The sequence below is a fragment of the Lolium perenne genome, chromosome 7 (genome assembly GCF_019359855.2).
Source record: "Lolium perenne isolate Kyuss_39 chromosome 7, Kyuss_2.0, whole genome shotgun sequence".
NCBI classification, from domain to species: domain Eukaryota; kingdom Viridiplantae; phylum Streptophyta; class Magnoliopsida; order Poales; family Poaceae; genus Lolium; species Lolium perenne.
In genome coordinates, this window is record NC_067250.2 from 182,209,134 (window position 1) to 182,234,767 (window position 25,634).

A 25,634-nucleotide genomic window follows, 5' to 3' on the forward strand; every position below is an offset into this window, starting at 1 on the left:
GGAGTCTCCGGAGATCACATAAGTAAAATTCACTTGACTAGCATAATGACATCTAGATTACAAGCATCATCATATGAATCTCAATCATGTAAGGCAGCTCATGAGATTATTGTATTGAAGTACATAGGAGAGAGATGAACCACATAGCTACCGGTACAGCCCCGAGCCTCGGTGGAGAACTACTCCCTCCTCATGGGAGCAGCAGCGGTGATGAAGATGGCGGTGGAGATGGCAGCGGTGTCGATGGAGGAGCCTTCCGGGGGCACTTCCCCGTCCCGGCGGCGTGCCGGAACAGAGACTCCTGTCCCCCAGATCTTGGCTTCGCGATGGCGGCGGCTCTGGAAGGTTTTCTCTGGTTTCGTCCAACGTGTCGATGTTTTTAGGTCAGGGACGAATATATAGGCGGAGAGGCGGCGCAAGGAGGCGGCTGGGGCCCCCACACCATAGGCTGGCGCGCCCAGGGGCCACCCGCGCCGCCTTATGGTGTGGGCCCCCTGCTGCCCGCCTCCGACTCTCCTTCGGTGTTCCGGAAGCTTCCGGGAATTCTAAGACTTTCGGTGTTGATTTCGTCCGATTCCGAAAATATTTCCTTACTAGGATTTTTGAAACCAAAAACAGCAGAAAACAGCAACTGGCTTTTCGGCATCTCGTCAATAGGTTAGTTCCGGAAAACGCATAAATATGACATAAAGTGTGAACAAAACATGTTGGTATTGTCATAAAACAAGCATGGAACATCAGAAATTATAGATACATTGGAGACGTATCAGCATCCCCAAGCTTAGTTCCTACTCGTCCTTGAGTAGGTAAACGATAAAAGATAATTTCTGAGGTGACATGCTACCAACATAATCATACCATTGTAAATCATATGAGATGAATGCAGCGATTCGAAACAATGTAAATGTAATGAGTAAACAATTGAATCATATAGCAAAGACTTTTCATGAATAGTACTTTCAAGACAAGCATCAATAAGTCTTGCATAAGAGTTACTCATAAAGCAATAAATTCTTAGTAAAGGTATTGAAGCAACACAATGGAAGATTAAGTTTCAGCGGTTGCTTTCAACTTATAACATGTATATCTCATGGATATTGTCAACATAGAGTAATATAACAAGTGCAATATGCAAGTATGTAGGAATCAATGCACAGTTAACACAAATGTTTGCTTCTTGAGGTAGAGAGAGATAGGTGAACTGACTCAACAATAAAAGTAAAAGAATGGTCCTTCAAAGAGGAAAGCATCGATTGCTATATTTGTGCTAGAGCTTTTATTTTGAAAACATAAAGAGAGCATAAAAATAAAGTTTTGAGAGGTGTATGTTGTTGTCAACGAATGGTAGCGGGTACTCTAACCCCCTTGCCAGACAAACCTTCAAAGAGCGGCTCCCATTTTATTTATTTTTGGGTGGCACTCCTTCCAACCTTTCTTTCACAAACCATGGCTAACCGAATCCTCGGGTGCCTGCCAACAATCTCATACCATGAAGGAGTGCCTTTTATTTTAGTTTTATTATGATGACACTCCTCCCAACCTTTGCTTACACAAGCCATGGCTAACCGAATCCTTCGGGTGCCGTCCAACAATCACATACCATGGAGGAGTGTCTATTTTTGTTAATTAATTTGGGACTGGGAATCCCATTGCCAGCTCTTTTTGCAAAATTATTGGATAAGCGGATGAAGCCACTAGTCCATTGGTGAAAGTTGCCCAACAAGATTGAAAGATAAACACCACATACTTCCTCATGAGCTATAAAACATTGACACAAATCAGAGGTGATAAATTTTGAATTGTTTAAAGGTAGCACTCAAGCAATTTACTTTGGAATGGCAGGAAATACCATGTAGTAGGTAGGTATGGTGGACACAAATGGCATAGTGTTGTTTGGCTCAAGGATTTGGATGCATGAGAAGTATTCCCTCTCGATACAAGGTTTAGGCTAGCAAGGTTATTTGAAACAAACACAAGGATGAACCGGTGCAGCAAAACTCACATAAAAGACATATTGTAAACATTATAAGACTCTACACCGTCTTCCTTGTTGTTCAAACTCAATACTAGAAATTATCTAGACTTTAGAGAGACCAAATATGCAAACCAAATTTTAGCATGCTCTATGTATTTCTTCATTAATGGGTGCAAAGTATATGATGCAAGAGCTTAAACATGAGCACAACAATTGCCAAGTATCACATTATCCAAGACATTATATTCAATTACTACATGTATCATTTTCCAATTCCAACCATATAACAATTTAACGAAGAAGAAACTTCGCCATGAATACTATGAGTAGAGCCTAAGGACATACTTGTCCATATGCTACAGCGGAGCGTGTCTCTCTCCCACAAAGTGAATGCTAGGATCCATTTTATTCAAACAAAACAAAAAACAAAAACAAACCGACGCTCCAAGCAAAGCACATAAGATGTGATGGAATAAAAATATAGTTTCAGGGGAGGAACCTGATAATGTTGTCGATGAAGAAGGGGATGCCTTGGGCATCCCCAAGCTTAGACGCTTGAGTCTTCTTGATATATACAGGGGTGAACCACCGGGGCATCCCCAAGCTTAGAGCTTTCACTCTTCTTGATCATAGTATATCATCCTCCTCTCTTGACCCTTGAAAACTTCCTTCACACCAAACTTCTCATAAACTTCATTAGAGGGGTTAGTACATAATCAAAAACTCACATGTTCAGAGGTGACACAATCATTCTTAACACTTCTGGACATTGCTCAAAGCTACTGGAAGGTAATGGAACAAAGAAATCCACCCAACACAGCGAAAGAAGCAATGCGAAATAAAAGGCAGAATCTGTCAAAACAGAACAGTTCGTAAAAACGAATTTTTAATAAATACTTCCGTTGCTCAGATCAGAAAACTCAAACTAATGAAAGTTGCGTACATATTTGAGGAACACGCACGTAAATTGGCATATTTTTCTGAGTTACCTACAGAGAAAACAGCCCAGATTCGTGACAGATAGAAATCTGTTTCTGTGCAGAAATCCAAATCTAGTATCAACCTTCGATTAGAGGCTTCACTTGGCACAACCAAACACAAAACTAAGATAAGGAGAGGTTGCTACAGTAGTAAACAACTTCCAAGACACAAATATAAAACAAAGTACTGTAGCAAAATAACACATGGGTTATCTCCCAAGAAGTTCTTTTCTTTATAGCCATTAAGATGGGCTCAGCAGTTTTAATGATGCACTCGCAAGAAATAGTATTTGAAGCAAAAGAGAGCATCAAGAGGCAAATTCAAAACAACTTTAAGTCTAACATGCTTCCTATGCAAAGGAATCTTGTAAATGAACAAGTTCATGAAGAGCAAAGTAACAAGCATAGGAAGATAAAACAAGTGTAGCTTCAAAAATTTCAGCACATAGAGAAGCATTTTAGTAACATGAAAATTTCTACAACCATATTTTCCTCTCTCATAATAACTTTCAGTAGCAACATGAGCAAACTCAACAATATAACTATCACATAAAGCATTCTTATCATGAGTCTCATGCATAAAATTATTACTCTCCACATAGGCATAATCAATTTTATTAGTAATTGTGGGAGCAAATTCAACAAAGTAGCTATCATTATTATTCTCATCATCAAATATAGGAGGCATATTGTATTCATAATCAAATTTATCCTCCATAACAGGTGGCACCATAAGACTACTATCATTATAATCATCATAAATAGGAGGCAAAGTATCATCAAAGAAAATTTTCTCCTCAATGCTTGGGGGACTAAAAATATCATGCTCATCAAAGCCAGCTTCCCCAAGCTTAGAATTTTCCATATCATTAGCAACAATGGTATTCAAAGTATTCATGCTAATATGTTCCATGGGTTTTTTAATTTTCGCATCAAACCATCCATGTCTTAAATCAGGAAATAGAATAAGAAGCTCATTGCTGTCCATTATGCCAAACTAGTGTAAACAAGAAACAAAAAGATGCAATTGCAGGATCTAAAGGAAATAGGTTCGAGTACTTACAACGGCGAAAATAGCTTAGTAGCCGAGATCCGGAGTGTGAGTACCTTTTACCTTTCCTCCCCGGCAACGGCGCCAGAAAATAGCTTGATGTCTACGCCCCCTCCTTTTCCTGTAGACAGTGTTGGGCCTCCAAGAGCAGAGGTTTGTAGAACAGCAGCAAGTTTTCCCTTAAGTGGATCACCCAAGGTTTATCGAACTCAGGGAGGAAGAGGTCAAAGATATCCCTCTCATGCAACCCTGCAACCACAAAGCAAGAAGTCTCTTGTGTCCCCAACACACCTAATAGGTGCACTAGTTCGGCGAAGAGATAGTGAAATACAGGTGGTATGAATAAGCAGTAGCAACGGCACCAGAAAAGTGCTTTGCCCAGGACAGTAAACAAGCAGTAGTAACGCAGCAGTAGTAACGCAGTAAAACAGTAAACAAGCAGCGATAGCAGTATTTAGGAACAAGGCCTAGGGATTAGACTTTCGCTAGTGGACACTCTCAACATCGATCACATAACAGAATAGATAAATGCATACTCTACACTCTTGTTGGATGATGAACACATTGCGTAGGATTACACGAACCCTCAATGCCGGAGTTAACAAGCTCCACAATTCAATGTTCATATTTAAATAACCTTAGAGTGCATGAAGATCAATATGACTAAACCAAGTACTAACATAGCATGCACACTGTCACCTTCATGCTAAGAAAGGAGGCATAGATCACATCAATACTATCATAGCAATAGTTAACTTCATAATCTACAAGAGATCATAATCATAGCCTACGCCAAGTACTAACACGGATGCACACACTGTCACCATTACACCGTGCAGGAGGAATAAAACTACTTTAATAACATCACGAGAGTAGCACATAGATAAATTGTGATACAAAACACATTGCAATCATAAAGGGATATAAATAAGCACTTCACTATGACATTCATAACAGTGAATAAGTATTCTGTGAAATATAGCCTAAGAAACCCACACGGTGCACACACTGTCACCTTTACACACGTGGGACAAGGAGTCTCCGGAGATCACATAAGTAAAATTCACTTGACTAGCATAATGACATCTAGATTACAAGCATCATCATATGAATCTCAATCATGTAAGGCAGCTCATGAGATTATTGTATTGAAGTACATAGGAGAGAGATGAACCACATAGCTACCGGTACAGCCCCGAGCCTCGGTGGAGAACTACTCCCTCCTCATGGGAGCAGCAGCGGTGATGAAGATGGCGGTGGAGATGGCAGCGGTGTCGATGGAGGAGCCTTCCGGGGGCACTTCCCCGTCCCGGCGGCGTGCCGGAACAGAGACTCCTGTCCCCCAGATCTTGGCTTCGCGATGGCGGCGGCTCTGGAAGGTTTTCTCTGGTTTCGTCCAACGTGTCGATGTTTTTAGGTCAGGGACGAATATATAGGCGGAGAGGCGGCGCAAGGAGGCGGCTGGGGCCCCCACACCATAGGCTGGCGCGCCCAGGGGGCCACCCGCGCCGCCTTATGGTGTGGGCCCCCTGCTGCCCGCCTCCGAATCTCCTTCGGTGTTCCGGAAGCTTCCGGGAATTCTAAGACTTTCGGTGTTGATTTCGTCCGATTCCGAAAATATTTCCTTACTAGGATTTCTGAAACCAAAAACAGCAGAAAATAGCAACTGGCCTTTCGGCATCTCGTCAATAGGTTAGTTCTGGAAAACGCATAAATATGACATAAAGTGTGAACAAAACATGTTGGTATTGTCATAAAACAAGCATGGAACATCAGAAATTATAGATACGTTGGAGACGTATCAAGAAACACAAAGGAAGATTAAGTTTCAGCGGTTGCTTTCAACTTATAACATGTATATCTCATGGATAGTTGTCAATGTAAAGTAATATAACAAATGCAATATGCAAGTATGTAGGAATCAATGCACAGTTCACACAAGTGTTTGCTTCTTAAGATGGAGAGAAATAAGTGAACTGACTCAACATAAAAGTAAAAGAATGGCCCTTCGCAGAGGAAAGCATCGATTGCTATATTTGTGCTAGAGCTTTGATTTTGAAAACAAGAAACAATTTTGTCAACGGTAGTAATAAAGCATATGTGTTATGTAAGTTATATCCTACAAGTTGCAAGCCTCATGCATAGTATACTAATAGTGCCCGCACCTTGTCCTAATTAGCTCGGATTACCTGGATTATCATCGCAATGCACATGTTTTAACCAAGTGTCACAAAGGGGTACCTCTATGCCGCCTGTACAAAGGTCTAAGGAGAAAGCTCGCATCGAATTTCTCGCTATTGATTATTCTCAACTTAGACAACCATACCGGGACAACATAGACAACAGATAATGGACTCCTCTTTTATGCATAAGCATGTAGCAACAATTAATTTTCTCATATGAGATTGAGGATATTTGTCCAAAACTGAAACTTCCACCATGGATCATGGCTTTAGTTAGCGGCCCAATGTTCCTCTCTAACATTATGCATGCTCTAACCATTTTAGTGGTAAATCTCCCTTACTTCAGACAAGACGGACATGCATAGCAACTCACATGATATTCAACAAAGAGTAGTTGATGGCGTCCCCAGGAACATGGTTATCGCACAACAAGCAACTTAATAAGAGATAAAATGCATAAGTACATATTCAATACCACAATAGTTTTTAGGCTATTTGTCCCATGAGCTATATATTGCAAAGGTAAAGAATGGAAATTTTAAAGGTAGCACTCAAGCAATTTACTTTGGAATGGAGGAGAAATACCATGTAGTAGGTAGGTATGGTGGACGCAAATGGCATAGTGGTTGGCTCAAGGATTTTGGATGCATGAGAAGTATCCCCTCTCGATACAAGGTTTAGGCTAGCAAGGTTATTTGAAACAAACACAAGGATGAAGCGGTGCAGCAAAACTCACATAAAAGACATATTGTAAACATTATAAGACTCTACACCATCTTCCTTGTTGTTCAAACTCAATACTAGAAATTATCTAGACCTTAGAGAGACCAATTATGCAAACCAAATTTTAGCAAGCTCTATGTATTTCTTCATTAATAGGTGCAAAGTATATGATGCAAGAGCTTAAACATGAGCATAACAATTGCCAAGTATCACATTACCCAAGACATTTTAGCAATTACTACATGTAGCATTTTCTGATTCCAACCATATAACAATTTAACGAAGAAGAAACTTTCGCCATGAATATTATGAGTAAAGCCTAAGGACATACTTGTCCATATGCAACAGCGGAGCGTGTCTCTCTCCCACACAAAGAATGCTATGATCCATTTTATTCAAACAAAAACAAAAACAAAAAACAAAACGACGCTCCAAGCAAAGTACATAAGATGTGATGGAATAAAAATATAGTTTCACTAGAGGAACCTGATAATGTTGTCGATGAAGAAGGGGATGCCTTGGGCATCCCCAAGCTTAGACGCTTGAGTCTTCTTGATATATGCAGGGGCGAACCACCGGGGCATCCCCAAGCTTAGAGCTTTCACTCTTCTTGATCATATTGTATCATCTCCCTCTCTTGATCCTTGAAAACTTCCTCCACACCAAACTCAAAACAACTCATTAGAGGGTTAGTGCACAATCAAAATTCACATGTTCAGAGGTGACATAATCATTCTTAACACTTCTGGACATTGCACAAAGCTACTGAAAGTTAATGGAATCGAAAAATCCATCAAGCATAGCAAAACAGGCAATGCGAAATAAAAGGCTGAATCTGTCAAAACAGAACAGTTCGTAAAGACGAATTTTATTGAGGCACCAGACTTGCTCAAATGAAAATTCTCAAATTGAATGAAAGTTTCGTACATATCTGAGGATCACTCACGTAAATTGGCATAATTTTCTGAGTTACCTACAGAGAATTAGTCCCAGATTCGTGACAGCAAAGAAATCTGTTTCTGCGCAGTAATCCAAATCTAGTATGCACCTTACTATCAACGACTTTACATGGCACAAAAATGCACAAAACTTAAGATAAGGAGAGGTTGCTACAGTAGTAACAACTTCCAAGACTCAAATATAAAATAAAGGTACTGTAGTAAAAACATGGGTTGTCTCCCATAAGCGCTTTTCTTTAACGCCTTTCAGCTAGGCGCAGAAAGTGTGTATCAAGTATTATCAAGAGATGATGCGTTGACATTCTTACCAGGGGCATTGCTCTTACCCTTCTTACTCTTATTCCTACTCTTTGGTCTAGGGAATATATGACCGCATCCGGGTGTAGAGGTAAAATTTAGAGTGCCTTTCCCCACATCTATGATTGCTCCCATGAGTTTCGGCAGGGATCTTCCAAGCGTGATTTGTCCTGTCCCTACACATTCAATAACGAGATAATCAGTGGATACCTTCCTTCCAAGAAAGGTTGTGAAAACACCTTCAGCTATACCCTTAGGAATTACAACAGAATTATCAGTAAGACTTATTCCTTCTCCCCCTTCAGTAAGTTCCCAAAGTGTCAAAGATTCATAAATACTTTTAGGCATAAGGCAAAACTCAGACATAATATGACAACGAGCATGAAAAGTTTCACCACCAATAGCAACTTTAACGGTAGGCACCCACATTGAAGGTTCGAAGCTTAATGGAACATAATCATAGTATTCGCGAATTTGGTTGTACACTTCTTTTAAACAGGATATATTTGTTTCGAGAGTGTTTAATCTATTATGCATGCTAGCATGAGATGGATCAAAATTATTGTCGGAGCTAGATGATGTAATCAATTTTCTTATGGCATTAAAAGCTTGATCCCCATCACAATGAAGGAAATCTCCTCCCACTACAGCATCTAAGGCATATCTATAGCGAAGAATAAGCCCAAAATAAAAGTTACTAAGAAGCAAACTCAGGGTCATTTTAGGTTCAGTTTTACTATAACAATCAAAAATTCTAGACCAAGCTTCTTTAAAATTCTCTTCACCACCTTGTTTAAAAGTGAAGATTGATTCCTCTGGTGATAGAGTAACAACTACAGGACTAGTCATGATAATAAAAATTAAGTAAATGCAAGTAACTATTTTTTTTGTGTTTTTGATATAGCAAACAAGATAGCAAATAAAGTAAAACTAGCAACTAATTTTTTTGTATTTTGATATAATGCAGCAAACAAAGTAGTAAATAAAATAAAGCAAGACAAAAACAAAGTAAAGAGATTGGGATGTGGAGACTCCCCTTGCAGCGTGTCTTGATCTCCCCGGCAACGGCGCCAGAAAAAGAGCTTGATACGCGTACAGCACGCGTCCGTTGGGAACCCCAAGAGGAAGGTGTGATGCGTACAACGGCAAGTTTTCCCTCAGTAAGAAACCAAGGTTTATCGAACCAGTAGGAGCCAAGAAGCACGTTGAAGGTTGATGGCGGCGAGATGTAGTGCGGCGCAACACCAGGGATTCCGGCGCCAACGTGGAACCTGCACAACACAACCAAAGTACTTTGCCCCAACGAAACAGTGAGGTTGTCAATCTCACCGGCTTGCTGTAACAAAGGATTAGATGTATAGTGTGGATGATGATTGTTTGCAGAGAACAGTAGAACAAGTATTACAGTAGATTGTATTCGATGTAAAGGAATGGACTGGGGTCCACAGTTCACTAGAGGTGTCTCTCCCATAAGATAAATAGCATGTTGGGTGAATAAATTACAGTTGGGCAATTGACAAATAGAGAGGGCATGACAATGCACATACATGATATGATGAGTATTGTGAGATTTAATTGGGCATTACGACAAAGTACATAGACCGCTATCCAGCATGCATCTATGCCTAAAAAGTCCACCTTCAGGTTATCATCCGAACCCCTTCCAGTATTAAGTTGCAAACAACAGACAATTGCATTAAGTATGGTGCGTAATGTAATCAATAACTACATCCTCGGACATAGCATCAATGTTTCATCCCTAGTGGCAACAAGACATCCATAACCTTAGGGGTTTCTCGTCACTCCCCGCATTCACGGAGACATGAACCCACTATCGAGCATAAGTACTCCCTCTTGGAGTTACAAGCATCAACTTGGCCAAAGCATCTACTAGTAACGGAGAGCATGCAAGATCATAAACAACACATAGATTGATAATCAACATAACATAGTATTCTCTATCCATCGGATCCCAACAAACACAACATATAGTATTACAGATAGATGATCTTGATCATGTTAGGCAGCTCACAAGATCCGACAATGAAGCATAATGAGGAGAAGACAACCATCTAGCTACTGCTATGGACCCATAGTCCAGGGGTGAACTACTCACTCATCACTCCGGAGGCGACCATGGCGGTGAAGAGTCCTTCGGGAGATGATTCCCCTCTCCGGCAGGGTGCCGGAGGCGATCTCCTGAATCCCCCGAGATGGGATTGGCGGCGGCGGCGTCTCTGGAAGGTTTTCCGTATCGTGGCTCTCGCATCGGGGGTTTCGCGACGAAGACTATATGTAGGCGGAAGGGCAGGTCGGGGGCCACACGGGGCCCCACATGCTAGGGCCGCGCGGGCCCCGGGCCGCGCCGCCCTAGTGTGGCGGCGCCCGTGGCCCCACTTCGTCTTCCCTTCGGTCTTCCGGAAGCTTCGTGGCAAAATAGGCCCCCGGGCGTTGATTTCGTCCAATTCCGAGAATATTTCCTTACTAGGATTTCGAAACCAAAAACAGCAGAAACAAGAATCGGCTCTTCGGCATCTCGTTAATAGGTTAGTGCCGGAAAATGCATAAATATGACATAAAGTATGCATAAAACATGTAGATATCATCAATAATGTGGCATGGAACATAAGAAATTATCGATACGTCGGAGACGTATCACTCATCATACCTTCCTCTTGGGGTTCCACTCAACGTTGCGTATAAATTCTCCTTCATCAACTCCGTGCTCAGCAGAAACCCTAGCAGCCGGCTCCACCCATCTACCTCGTCCTCGCCGTCTACGCCCGGGAATCGACGGGTCCCTGCCTCCTCTACTAACCGCTCCGACGGTGGGAGGGGGTGGGGACCTCGGACTTGCGCTCGACGCTCCAGAAGGTCCCTAAAGTTATAGTTTGGTCAATCGGCATCGTTGTTATGGTGGCTATAGCGGCGTTGTGCAAGAACAAGAATAAGGTATTCCCGCCTCCTCGTCCACCTCATCGGCGGAGATCTTGCCGATGGCGTTGAGGAGGGCGGGAATTCGTCTACTCGCCGCTTCCATGGAGTGGTGGATCTTGTCCATTCTACATGTGGTAGAGGTTTGGTGTTAGAAGCTTCGAATCAATTCAAGGGTTCAATGGCAACGACTACAGTTTGGGACGTTGGTCCTTAAATATTGTGTATACATATAGAAATGAAGTACAATATAAAAATGAAGTACAATATTGTGTAGTAGTAAATAAAATAGTGATATGCGATTTGTGAGCAGTACATCCGTAAATACTATTTCCCATAAACCAGAGGTGACAACAATCTCTTGATTCAACCATCATTCCCACAATCGCGAGTAACAACAGTTATTAAGTAAAAAACAAACCAAAGCATCAAGATAGATGATTGTGCCATTGATCCCAAGCGAATCACTAAACGTGTACCGTTATTTTCCCCTTTCTGTCACTAAGGTTTTGTGATAGCATGCCGTTCTCCACTCATCCTACCTCTTCCCTTGATCGATCCGAGAGACATGGGTACCTGCAAGTCCTCGAATCGAGGCAAACAGACAAAGATGCAAGATTGCAAAGCTCCTATTCAATTTCTACACAAACTCGTAAGATTATATGCATATAAACGTTGCGAGGATTCACCCTAACCCGCTGCCCGTGAGGACTACTCACGCATGATAACAACATTGTTGCGAATAATCGGATTGAATTCACAATATTCTTACAATGGTCACCAAATTTCAAGGAGATCTCTATTACAATGGTGATGGTTATAGCTATGGAGGAGATTGAAGAGAAAATGGATGAACAATGGTGCTGGATTTTTTTTGGTGTGTTGCAGATGGATCTGGTGGATGGTGGCTCTGTTAGCGACGAATAACTCTCCTTTTCGACTGGCTCTCTTCACGAAACTTATAGGGTTTGACCTTGGGAATGCTCCGGAGCCCAGTACAGGCGGGGCTTGCCCGTACCAATGCCCTCTATTCCTTCTGGAACCGACTTTGACCCTCTGGTTGACTTTGATGCAAATGTGACGAGATTTTCTTTAGTAATTGCTGGTCCATTTGCCATTAAGACTTGATTTCCTGAACACCATACAAAGAGAGAAAAGATTGCACATCTTTGCATTAGTGACACACTTAGAGAAATGTTTAGTCAATTTTTTGACTTAGCAAAGGGTTTAAACGTGAGGAAAAATGATGTATTTCACAGCCATCATAGGCCAAATGTAAAACAAATGAGAAACACAAGGCTGAGACCATACTGATTCATTGTTGCTAACTGATTTTGCCATGGCAAATAAGCGAAACTCATTTGATCCCAAGGATGGTCGGTATTAAGATTTGGACCACCACGAGTCTTAAGATTTGTTTGGGAGAAAACAAATTCAACTTCAATCATATTCTTGTGCAACTATGCAATGTAATGATGAGGATACTTTGATTCATCTATTCCAGACCTATCCTTTTGCTCAAGATTGTCGGGATTACGTCTACACACGGAGGAATAGAAATTGTCAGCTCTTGAAGCATTCTTCAATCACATTCTTGTCCTAGGAATTCTGAAATCACCTTACCAAAATTTGGAATTCCTAATTGCGAATTCAATTTTATAACCATTGAATTCTAGGGCAGTGCAAAGTCCCAAATTATTGTCTATCAATCTCAAGATGAACGAGTGGCAGAAATTTGGCTGGAACTTGAAGAAATTCCCAGGACAAGAATTTTCTCCAGCATGTTTACTTTCCTCAGGTTAAGCCCTCATGACCTGGACATACGTCTCTATGAATTGTGGGTCCATGCAAACACGATCAACTAACACGATGCCTTATCCCTTAACTTGCGCCCGTGCAAAATCGAACCCATTCTTCTTGGGGCGCAAGTCCTCCCGAACCCATTCTTCTTGCAAAACAAGTTGGTCGAATGGGAAAAAAAAATGAGAAAAAAAAATGGAAAAGACCCGGGACAGCGGCACGCCTATATCACCGCAGGAATTCCCCATTCCATTTCCATTTCCACTTCAGCCGGGGTCGCCACAAGTCCCCACCGCCGCTTCTCCCCTCCCCTCCCGCAGCCGACGCCGATGGCGACCCTCCTCCGGCGATCCGCCGCCCCCGCGCGGCAGCTCCTCCTCCTCCCCCGCCAGCTCGGCGCCGCCCGCTCCATGTCCCGCTACTACGCCCGCGACGAGGTCTCCCGGTAACGCTCTTAAACCCTAGCGCCGCGCCTCCTTCCTCCACTCCACTCCCGGAGCCCTGCTAGGGTTCCTCTTCTGACGCCTCGCGCCGCGGCTGCAGGTTCGACGCGCTGAGCACGCCGGTGAACTGGGGCGTCAGCATCGTGCCGGAGAAGAAGGCCTTCGTGATTGAGCGCTTCGGCAAGTACCTCAGGACGCTCGGCTCCGGGATCCACGGCCTCGTCCCCCTCGTCGACCGCATCGCCTACGTCCACTCCCTCAAGGAGGAGGCCATCCCCATCCCCGACCAGTCCGCCATCACCAAGGACAACGTCTCCATCCAGATCGATGGCGTCCTCTACGTCAAGGTATACCCCCTCCTTGCCGCCTTGCCTTTTCCTTCTCGGCCGTCATGCTGCATTGCTGTGTTTCTGGGTTGCTGCCTTCCTGTGGTCGAGTGTATGTTAATTGTTGTGCGATTTGGTGCAAGTTCTGTGTGAAATGTTGTCACGAGTCACAATCGCGCTGAATTAGGACCAGATCATCTGGTCTTAGAAACATATGCCGTGATGCCTTTTTTGGAACTTCGATCTGATGATGTATTTTGCTGTTACTTGTTAGAGGTTTGTCTCTCCAGTTTTGGAAGTTCTAGTTACTCGATATGTTATATTTGCTGTCCTTTTTCCCGGTATTTATGAGCATAGGGATTTTGCGGTTTATTGTGGTACCCTGTTTGCAGTTGGCGAGGCTGTTCTCCTACTTCTGTAGGACTTGAGGATGGATATACCATGCCCCTAGTTCTCACTGGATCTGGCTCTAGATTCCATAGCATATGTTCAGTGTCATGAATGCATGGGCTCACTGTACACGACTGTAGCATTAGCAAAGCGTAATCATCATGCACAACCAGTTAGTTGCACAATACTTGCCAATTTTATTCCTTACTGCTTCTATTATTTATTTTCAGTGGCTGCACAAGCTCTTGATTCATTCTTTCAGTTTTGGTACATTCCCTATTTTCTACATTCCCTAGTTTTGATGAGATACCATTACTTGGATGATTCGTAGATATTGTGTTTGGTGTCTATGCCATTTTGGGTTATGTGCTTTTGCAAAAGTGATGAGTTGAATGGACAAGACTATGCGATATGTTGCTTTCTGAGTTTCATTGCTAGAGGGTGCATTCAGTTGTAATTTAATTAGGTGACTTGCAGCTGCAATGTTCAAGTGTTCCACATCAATTGCATATATACTTTATTTTGGCATATTCTGTTTAGATGGTTTTGGGATATACAGATGGTACAGCTCTGTTGCATGGATTTTATGTGTTCATAAATATGACCCTCATTTTCTTTTCATTTAATCTTCATGGGATCGCTCTTGGATATATTAATTAGATGTTGTTAAATGCTTCAGGTTGGCACGGTACTGGGAGGAATAGTGTAACTGCAGTTTAGTTTTTAAATCTTTGGGATTTGTTATTGTTTGTTTGATCATGCAATAAACAAGCTTGCTTTGTCTTTGACGGGGTAACTGAGATAAAAGTTTGTAACCCTGTCTGCTACGTTTTCATAAAATACTGTTGCTAATTAGTAACCATGTCTGCTACGTTTTGATAAATACTGTTGGTGATATCAGCTGCTTAGATAGTTATGTATGTGTTGTCTCTTTTCACTCAACTAGGTTTTATTTACGGAGTAGCATATTTCTACATTAATCTTAGTAATCCTGCTGCTACCCTAAAAAATGGTAATATTAGTAATGTTCCTACAGTAAAGTGTTGATGGATTTGCTAATTTACCAAATTAGCTTTGTAAAGAAAAGATTAACATGTCTCTTGTAAGTAAATAATAAATGATTCATGATAATTTAATTGGCAAAGTGTTTAGCAGTTCAGGGATTTGCATTTCAACTGTCAATCTTCTGGTAATCAGAGGCTGTTGCAGAGTGTTAATTCCAACCTTAACTATATTGCGAACTTTCACAGATTGTTGATCCCTACCTTGCTTCCTATGGTGTGGAGAATCCTATTTTCGCAGTCATCCAACTTGCGCAGACAACCATGAGAAGTGAGCTTGGAAAGATAACCTTAGACAAGACCTTTGAGGAGAGGGACACACTGAATGTGAAGATTGTGGTATGAAAAGCTATTCGTTATTCGTTCTACTTTCTGTATAACGAGAATTGTAGTATAGTTATTCCATGGTGGTGTTGTCATTTATTAATTGTATTGCCATAGTCTCTATTTCATGAATATACCAAGAAATCAATCGCCTATTGCCTCAGTTGTTCTGCATTGGTGGTCTAGTTTAAGCATGGTTGTTTACATTCTCCTGATGTTAAAATAAATGTTGGTTTTATTGAAAAATCTACGCTAGGTGGAATCAGCCTAGTAATTTAAACATGAAATAGAAGTTCAAACACCTGGAGAGCTGTTGTAAATTACTAAATTCAGAGCCCACTTTATACAGTAACACTACAAGTGACAAGTAAATATTAGAAGTGTATTGCATATGTGTTTCAGCAACAACGCTGTTGTTCATATGAACCATTTCTGTGTGTAGAGCTCTTTTCTGAAGAACAACTGTACAACTCCTAAGAAGTTTGCTTGCTGCCTTATGTTCTGTTGATGACACCAATTGTTTGTCTGCCATGTTCACTGTTTATGAATGGCAAAAACTGAAGTATCAATGAGCTGTTTACTTGTTTCTCCATATTAGTTTGTTAACGTGGTTCTGTCGCTGTATTTGTAATTCATGCCCCTAACAAGTAGTCAACCTACAGTAATAATAATCTTAGCAAAAGAGCAATAAGCAACTTATTCTTGGTGATGTTCTTTGAGAACCATTGATACTGACTGTTTCATGCGTGCTTGTTCAGTATATGTAATTCGTTTCATCGTAATCTGATGTTCTGTTTTTTGTTTTGTTGCAGATGTCTATAAATGAGGCGGCGTCAGATTGGGGGCTGAAGTGTCTCCGTTACGAAATCAGGGATATATCTCCTCCTATCGGCGTGAAAAAAGCCATGGAGATGCAGGCAGAGGCAGAAAGGAGGAAGAGGGCGCAGATTCTTGAATCCGAAGGTGATACCATCTAATCCTTCTTTTTTGGTGAAATGGTTATTTGCTGGAATATTTGGAATAGTGATACCATCTAATCCTTCTTTTTTGGTGAGATGGTTATTTGCTGGAATATTTGTTTAACCTACTTAAATTCATCCAAAATGCTTTGGTTACTCTGATTTATCTCAACCTGTATGACATAATAGTGATGGATTTTTTTTAACACTTTACATTGGTTCTACCAGGTGCTATGCTGGATCAGGCCAACCGGGCGAAGGGTATGTGGCATATGCTCTCTCAAAACTTTACAATTTCCCACATTCATGTTGACAGGCTGGTCCATATATTTCTTCAGCTTGTATCGTTCTGTTCTACAGTATTTCTTCTGCCACTATCCTGCTTGCTTTCAGCTCAAACTCTGTTATCTGTCCCAACATGTCTTTACAATTGTTCTGTATGCATCTTCTGTTTTGTTCTGTCATCATTGTGCTTGCATCATGCATCATATCTTTGTTCATTTTTTTTTATCATCTTTCCTGCTTTGAAGAGTGGATTCGTAGTGTGGTTTGGTTTGGTTAGTTTGAAACATTTATTTTGCATTCCTTTTTTCTAAAGGGGAATTCCTGTACCTTAGGAACTCATTTGATTATGTTTATTAATTGCAGGTGAGGCTGAAGCAATTCTTGCCAGGTCACAAGCTACTGCTGAAGGGATCAGAATGGTCTCTGAGTCCATGAGTGCAGAAGGCAGCACTGAGGTATCTTTACTTGGTGGCTTTCAAATTAATATCGTGTTCAGTTCACTATTACATTTGGTGGAGAAGTTATACTACCCCTGTCTGTAAATAGATGTCTTAGATTTGTCAAAATTTGGATGTATGTAGACACTGTTTAGTGTATAGATACATCCAAATTTACACAAATCTAAGGTATCTATTTATGGACGGGGAGGGAGTACATCAAGTCATTACTTATTTAAAGTTCTACTGTTCATGGTGTGATGTTCATTCATTCTCTCTTTCAGGCTGCGAACCTGAGAGTCGCTGAACAGTACATAAAAGCGTTCGCTGCCCTGGCCAAGAATGTGAGATTTTGGAATTGTGTTTCCCTGTTTCATAAATCCCTAGCGTGGTTAGTACTGACATTGTGATATTATATGCAGACAACAACCATGATCCTCCCAAGTGATGCTGGCAACCCATCAGCTATGATAGCCCAGTCTCTGAACATATACAAGCACATCTTCAAGTCCAGCGGCCCAAAAGAAGGGAGCCCCCAGGAAGAAGCAGCTGAGGAAGCAGACCAAACTTCTGTGACCAGCGGGATGCCATCTCTCGGTGCGCAATCTGACCATGGCAGCGGGTTCTCGCTCCAGAGGGGCAGAAGTCCCCAAAATTGATCAGTTCAAGTACCTCAAGGAACCCTTTTTTGTCCATCTGTTCGTTTCCCAAATGATGGGTGTTAGATAGGGAGGGTATCACTGAAAACACTAGCAGCATTAGAGGTTTCGAACTTAGGCAGTTGATTCAAGATATGTTGAGTTGGTTTAGTAGGATAATTGAGACGACATTGGTTATGTGGGCGCCAAATGCATGGAGGCTGGGCGACTGAGGGTTTTGACGGCCTAGGATGAATGCTTCTTTGGGTTTAAGTCTGAACTTTTTAAACCCTGACTTTCGTTCTCATCAGCAGCAAGTATTTTCTGTAAATGAATGGTTGTCGTTCACGAAACTAGCTGATGGCGAAGTTTCTTTGCATCTTTTGATTTCTGTGTTCTGCTTGGAAGATAACTTCTGTCATAACCAGGTCTGTTTCCTCAATACAGCTGGGATGGTGTCTATTGTTATTTTAGGTAAAGGTCTTATTCCAGGGTTGTCTCAATTCTTAGCTTTTTAGGAGTCAAAGCTACGAGAGAGCTTTCCCAAGTTAGCATAGCATCTTGGCATCGCTTGGCTCGTTGCAGCAACGTAATGTTCATTAGAAGATAACGTAATGAAACATTAGAGGATTCAGCTAACCCTGGTGAGGACAGAAACAGCAGAACGTGACAGTATTGGCCGGAGCAGTTGGTGCAGGCACTGACTGGGAGCTAGCCACATTTCGGGTGAAGTGGTAGAGTTGAGAGCACGATTCCTACGGTAATGGAGCAACACACATGACGCGTCGCGTTTAACAAGAATATATAGTGGATATCTCCAGTCTCCGTCTCTAGTGTCATAGTGTGCTACCAGGAGTTGCGTCAGCATATGTGTATGGGTGGTGCGTGTCTACTCGCTCCGATTCATATTACTCGATACTAATATAGATATATCTAGACACATTTTAGTTGTATATCTATTTTAGCATCAAGTAATATGGATTGGAACTCGGAGGGAGTACAAAAAGGCAGTCCAAAAAAGAACAGCGCTGGAACTTTGCCATACTCTGACTCTTTTCATATGCAGGTATTCATATGCAGGTAAAAAATAGACTTTTCATATGCGAGCAGTGATTTTTCTCTATAAAAAATACTGAAGGTAATCCAGAGCTTTATGCGTAACCGATGCCAAACCAACACTTGTACCCCTGTTACAAAATTGCAGAAGCGATGTCAAACCTTACCAACCCTTGTTCTCCGTTTACACAATTGCGGCCGATTAGAGATATCAACCGTTAGCATCTGAGTGCAGGTTTTCTTACATGAACACTCAAAATGGCGATTGTGCCTCTAAGTCAACCGACGGACAGTGCTATCTGTTCCCTGTAGTTCATCCTCGCTCTTGCCATCTTTGATCCGAGTCATCTGAGAGGTTAGCAGATGATGCACTCTTTCCTTTAGCTAGAAGAGGCAGAGAGGGATGATCATCAGTCTGGATAAACTCTTGGCTTTCCATAAGAGAGGCGAATAACCGGCAGAATCAGATGATTCGAAATGAGGTTGTCAAGAGTTTCACTAACCTCTTCCGTGCCAACTTGGCTCTGCACAGATACTCGGATGGCGTCTTCTGGTCCAAACATTCTGTATCTCCTTACTTCGTCGTCATCATAGTCAAAGCTGGAGGGTACGGCCTTGTCCAGAAGATCACATTTGGATATGACGTTGATCCAGAGGCGATCACCGAATCTTTCCTTTATATGCTTGTATGTGATGTACTACAGAAGAAGAAATGTGTCTATTAGAACCACTGAAGTAGGAGAATGCAAATCTGCTGACTTGGACCGACTGATTGCTCGATTGGGGATCTCCATCCATTTGATCTATGGAAGTTGGCATAAATAACTGACATTAATAGCTCCGGAGAGGTAAATATAAGATGTACCTGATCAGCCACCTTAGTCCCACAGTCTTCAGATAGATCGTGAACATACAGGACAGCAATTGGTAAGTAAGAAAGGACAGCGAGTGTCAATTTCTCGATGTTATTCCTGTCATCTGTCAATCCCAAATTCAAAAGGGATAAGAAGAATGTGAACGGCAGAACAATATAGCTGTACTGACTCCTAGCACGGACCATAACATTTTTGCTAAAATATGCTTTGGAGAACATATTAAGATCCATCCTTCTGAGCAGCATGCATATGTGTAATACCAACAAGTTGGAATCTCGAAAGGCTTTTATATACAGACCTAGTGCTGAATAGATTTCTTTACTACAGAACATATGCTATGAATTATATATCTACATTTCATGTGAATATTGGATCCATGCCACCACAGAGTTTGCAAAAGATGCAAACGACCAAGGTTCGTATTTCCCGTATCTTATTAAAGCACATGGGGATAGTAAACCTCTGTCAAGCAGAAGAATACTACAGAAGAACCATGAAAGCTGGTTTCTCAAGTAATTACTTCAAGGGGAATCTGACTGACCGTCATGTCTCGTAAGAAGTCCCGGAGTGTCAGTAACCTGCAAATGTTTTTCTTGTTCAGTGGTATCAGATCTCCGATGGGAAGGAGGAAATCGACTTTGCAATTTTACTTATCTAAGAGTAGAGGAAGTGGAATGCATATTTTTGAACCTGAAAACGTTCATGATTGGATACAATATGACCCATTAGAATGCCTCTTGTTGTGAAAGGGTAGCTGCAGACCTACAGAAAGGTCAGTAGATCAAGACAACAGAATAGCATTGAATTACAGAAATGCAAGTAGAACGAGGCTATAAAAGTACTCAACTGGATTAAGAATAAAGAAAGGATATCCTAATCATGGGTTAAAAGTAATCGATTGCATTCTGATCACGCTAGAAAACATCCTAAACATTCAGGGATATGCTCACCTCGGGTTTTCCGGTTGATAATATGCGAACTAATGATGATTTCCCCACGTTGGGTGATCCAACAAGACAAAGCGTTGGTATATGTGGATCAACAACTGGCATAGAACGCAAAGCCTGTAATAGCTCATTGATAAATCAGAAGTGCTTAAAAATGTAATGAACAAAATAGAAAACTCAGAAGCCTAACTAAGTGTTAAAGTATGTATTGTACCTTTGCAACATTTATTAAATCTTCAACTGCATGCTGACCACGCTGAAAAACTTCCTCAAGTTCCTTCCGGCCCTGAAAAGTAGTAGATGGAAGCAAATTAACACATCAAACAGAGAAAATACAGCCGTAAATAAACAAATTATAAACTTACACAAAAAAAGAGAAGACAGAGCAGGCATCTAGGAGGAATTATTTATATGTGCTTAAGCTTTGAAACAAACCTCACAGAGCCGCTCCTCTGCTTCACGCTTCGTCAATGACTGTCAATGTCAAATGTAAATCCTGAATCAATTGAAAAGTTCTATGCTACTACTTTGCTAAAAGAAAAACCTTAGGAAGGTTTCAAAGTAGTTAAAAAAACTTAAATGTTGACAGTTCATAACAATGCCCAGTTGAACATCATACTTAAATATTACGAGGCCAACGATATGTATTACTATACACAACTTTCTCATGAGCAGTACAAGGACCACATATGTATGCAACAAAGTTTTTGGACAAAAGGATCCTACTGAATTCTGGTTAAGGTTCTGCATCAACAGGATACAACAGTGAAAATTGTGAGACAGTCTACGCAAAGTTCGGTATTACATACCAACGAGGTACCACTAGTGTATCGATAATATAAGAGTTTGGAAGTGGATTGAAATAAGATTGATGATTGGAAGAGGGATCTCGGATGCCGATACAAAAGATAAGAATCCCAAAGAGGAAAATGATGGGGCAGAAGCAACTCCTTAAGGGAGAAGATCAACTTTTCTCTAATATGTCCGATGCTTCGCATCAATTCAGCAAGGAGGTTTTAGCTTCCCATCATAATCAAACCCTTCGTTAGCCCATTTAATCCATATGCCCGACAAGCCCGAGGAAGTCAGCCATAGCGAAGAAGCTCGGAACATTTGCAGGTTTGCCTATCTTGGTTTAGTATCTTGTCTGTAAATACCAACGAATAACATATTTGAAGGAGGGTATTAGTTTGGCAAATAACATATTTAAAGGAGGCATGTACGTGTAGGTGTAGACTGTAGACAGATATGGTGCTTACAAATTAAATTTCGGGATCGATCATTCTTGATCATTCAATTCGTTTTTTACGGCACATGGATTATATTTTTTTACAGTTAAAAGATTAGATTTTCATTTGGTTAAGATGACTATGCTACCCTTGATAAGTAAAAGGGTAAGTTTTAATCACAACTGTTGATCTGCATAAAAAACCACAAACTTTTGAGAAGGGGGTGTACCGAAGCACAGCCCTTACACTTTTGTCAATTTGGTTCTCTTGCTGTTGTAATTCACTACATTATGTGACTCCTGGACATCAGCAGTGCTTTATCTGAGCGCACCGCATTAGCTTTTTTGGGTTGTAAGAGACAGGAGTCACAGGACAAGATTTGGTTTATCAAGTTGGTGCAGACCCACAAGGTCTTAGACATTATATCAACTAATTGGCACCTAAACTAACCTTAGCGCAGACAGAAGCATGTTGCTTCCCAACAGAATTTATCTTTTTTCTGAGAGCATCCACTCGTCCAAGTACCTGTCAGCACAGTACAAACATCATACAACAACACCAACAACATCATAATAGCCCAAAAAAGTAATATGTCTAGCTTCCATGATATATACACTTAAAACATATAGGGCTAGCAACAAGGCTAATTTTGAAGTCTGTTTCAGTAATCATGAGCCCGACGCTTATACTCAGAACCAAGAGACATGTTATATAAGAAACCTACCTTTTCATAATATCCCTCCCCAAAAGTCAACTCAATTAGAGATCTCTCATAAGGATGCAAATCTCTCCTCCTAGGAAAGTTCTCCGTGTACGTTCTCAGTGGCACAGAAAGTTCCTGAAACAGAAAACAGTTTTTGGTAAGCCAATTGAACTATTTGCATTGGCATGGACACAGCACAGAGGATTTACTTTCATTAAGGCATCAAGTTGTTTTGCTCCTTTGTTCCGTTCACGCTTGGCAATGTTTGTTATACCTGCAGAACATATGGATCATAAAGCAAACTTAGGGATATCGAACACTATGTGGTATGTCATAGCCTCAGAGGAAAATGCTAATATTAAGGGCAACAGAGGGAAGAATACCCTTTGTGGGCGGTACATTTCTTGATTTCCTTTGTGCTGACATAAGTATATCAGTTGCAGGCATCACCATCGGAATTTTTTGAAATGCACCAACCATCTCACTCTTGTGCACAATATCTCCCTGAATAGAGATATAATAGCAAACAAACGAATTTTGAGATGCATCCAGTAGAAAATATACAAACTATGCTAATGAATGAGAAGAAAATCTTCTACTGTGAAAATGCATAGGGTTTAGTTACAGAACTGCACTGGAGCACATGCCAGCTCTTGATCTGCCTAGAATTAACTACGCCGTAAACAATGGACCTCAATTTTCACATCGCTGAAGGTTTAAATTATTACCTAACTAAATAACCAGCTTCTTGTCCTTCAGCATAGGTAAAGCGTTCAATATCATGGTTCTTCTAAACTAGGCAGCTTAGATATGCTTAGGAAGTTGGAACGGGCGAAAAACACAGCCGCACTTCTAAGTATCCAAGATATAGCTACACTCCTATCATTCACCCTGAACAGTAAGCAGAGCAGAAAATCTGCCCTGATGTAGGTAATTTAGATCCTAATAACATCATGTTCCCAAAATCCGAATAGCAAGCAGGTACCTTGACAACCTTTAATATACTAAAGTATTAGTTCAAAATGATGGCAACCAAAGTATAAAATATGCAAACGACAGGTAAGTACATGCATAAAAGTACCGTTTGCATTTCAGCAATGCATGCTACAATGCAAACTCTGAATATGGAACACGAAATAAATTAGAAAAAAAATGCGCTTGGTGAATGATTGGAAAATAATGTACATTTGAACCATCTGTTAATCCTGCTTGTGACCTGTCATCTAAGGAAACAGTAGATGTTGCAGTATGGACCCGGCGGCACATGTAGATTATAGGAACTCCTGGCTCCAGAGTTGGCAAAAAACCTGAGTTGCAGGAACAAAGATAAGGACATGTTAAGAAAAGCATCGTGAAAACGAATAATGCACATATGGCAGAAATGCTCGCATCAGCGGAGTTGTACAAGCATATCAAATCAGAGAAGCCGTTCATGTGCAAAGAATGGCAGCCAGAGACAGAAATAAACAAGAGGAAGACTAGGGCTAGGAAACGTTCGACAGAGTGCCGCATGCGAGAGGACATGTGGCAACAGAATGCCTGTGTCTTCCTCTACCGAAAGACGTGCTATACAGGCTGCGGGAATTTGGCCGAATACCTTGCGGGCGGGTGGGCGAGCGGCAGCAGCTATTGAAGAGAGGTGAGGAGGAACTAACCTCTGGAGGGGTGACGTCGGTGGAGGCACCCCGCGCGAGTAGAGTGGGAGAGAGGTGCGGTTGCGGCGCTGGGAGAAGAAGGAGGTCTCCATGGCCGGCGCGGGCAGAGGAGGTGGAGCTGGAAGGCGCGGCCGCCTGCTGCTGCTCGCATCTCTCTCTCTCTTCGCTTTGGTTGCCGCGAAGGGATAGTTGGGGTTTCGGATAAACGAGGTAAAAATGGGATTCTGTACATGTACACGGTCGTTTGGCTGAAAACGGTGCCAACTGGACGGACAGTGTTTCTTTGTCAGCTTTTCCAAGAAGAGTAAAGTCCTAGGCGATTTGCACAAAAATAAAAGAAAAACACAGACTGACCCCTCCGGTGAAACTATTTCACCCATCTAACCCTTTTGTGTGGCGCCCCTTACACCGGCGCCACATATGTCAGTGTGGCGCCCCTCCTGCCGGCGCCACTCTCCCAGCCGACGTGGTGCCCTCGACGCTGAGCTGGTCTGCCGATCCGACGTGGCAGCATGTGTGGCGCCCCTCCCATCGGCGTCACACATGCACTTTTAATTGCCCAAAACATACTGTGAGACAATTCGTCTGGGACTTAGCCGTTTTGCGAGCCTGTTTGTGTGGCGCCGATGTCACGGGCGCCACACTAGCATGTGTGGCGCCGATGCTACGGGCGCCATACAAAGAGGGTCGCCAAATCGGCTAAGGACTTATCGTTCGAAGCCCCTGGATGTTTTCGACCCCATAGTTGATATAAGTTGGCACGTGTGGCGCCGATGCCACGGGCGCCACACAGTGCAGTGTGGCGCCAGTGTGGAGGGCGCCACACATTGACTTGTGTTAAAAACATGGAAAATCCTACCAAACTCCAACAGTTTTCAAACAACAACAACAAGTAGCAATCTCAGAACAAGTAGCAATCTCAGAACATACACAGCAAGTAGCAATCTCAGAAGATGTAGTCTACAGCGTAGCAATTAAATTCAAACAACAAGTACCATTACAGACATTGTTCGAAATGACATAGGGTTCACAACTCGATAATTATGAAGAGTTCACAACAACACGTAGCACATCCTAGTGTCGTCCTCGATGTGCCGTCCTCGCGGGCTGCTTCCGGACGGCCATCCTCTTCGTCCGCTGCCGTGGCTCTTGTTGCTGCTGCTCCTGCTGCTCCTCCTGCTCCTCCTCCTCTGAAGAGAACGGCTCGTCGTTCCTCATCCTCGACAAAGATGATCTCCGCGGTGGCCCCTCATCCTCCTCAGTGACAACCTTCTTTCCTCGGTTGACATAATCTTCCGGAGTGTACCGGTTTGGAGCCTTGCCCCTTGGCTTCAACTGGTAAGCTGACCGTGGGGCTTGCTTGGAGGTATGCTTTGGAGGTATGCTTTGACTCAGAATTAGCTC

At 42.0% G+C, this 25,634-nt stretch overlaps 2 protein-coding genes across 2 annotated transcripts; one reads left to right on the forward strand and one right to left on the reverse strand.

The window, feature by feature from the left end:
* The first annotated feature begins 13,149 nt into the window (after nt 1-13,149).
* LOC127314894 (uncharacterized) lies at nt 13,150-18,144 on the forward strand. The gene is made up of 8 exons (XM_051345429.2): nt 13,150-13,347; nt 13,446-13,692; nt 15,312-15,461; nt 16,259-16,409; nt 16,634-16,666; nt 17,054-17,145; nt 17,412-17,471; nt 17,550-18,144. The coding sequence occupies exons 1-8, from the start codon at nt 13,232-13,234 to the stop codon at nt 17,784-17,786; spliced, it is 1,086 nt and encodes a 361-aa protein (XP_051201389.1). The 5' UTR covers nt 13,150-13,231; the 3' UTR covers nt 17,787-18,144.
* Nucleotides 18,145-18,840: 696 nt separating this feature from the next.
* Nucleotides 18,841-24,444, reverse strand: LOC127314895 (uncharacterized). The gene is made up of 14 exons (XM_051345430.2): nt 24,231-24,444; nt 23,761-23,882; nt 22,959-23,079; nt 22,785-22,849; nt 22,597-22,710; nt 22,323-22,397; nt 21,079-21,117; nt 20,858-20,929; nt 20,647-20,760; nt 20,387-20,458; nt 20,238-20,274; nt 19,687-19,799; nt 19,325-19,519; nt 18,841-19,205 (listed from the first exon to the last, which is right to left on the reverse strand). Exons 1-14 carry the CDS (start codon nt 24,379-24,381, stop codon nt 19,095-19,097), a joined length of 1,401 nt encoding a protein of 466 aa, XP_051201390.1. The 5' UTR covers nt 24,382-24,444; the 3' UTR covers nt 18,841-19,094.
* Nucleotides 24,445-25,634: the final 1,190 nt, after the last annotated feature.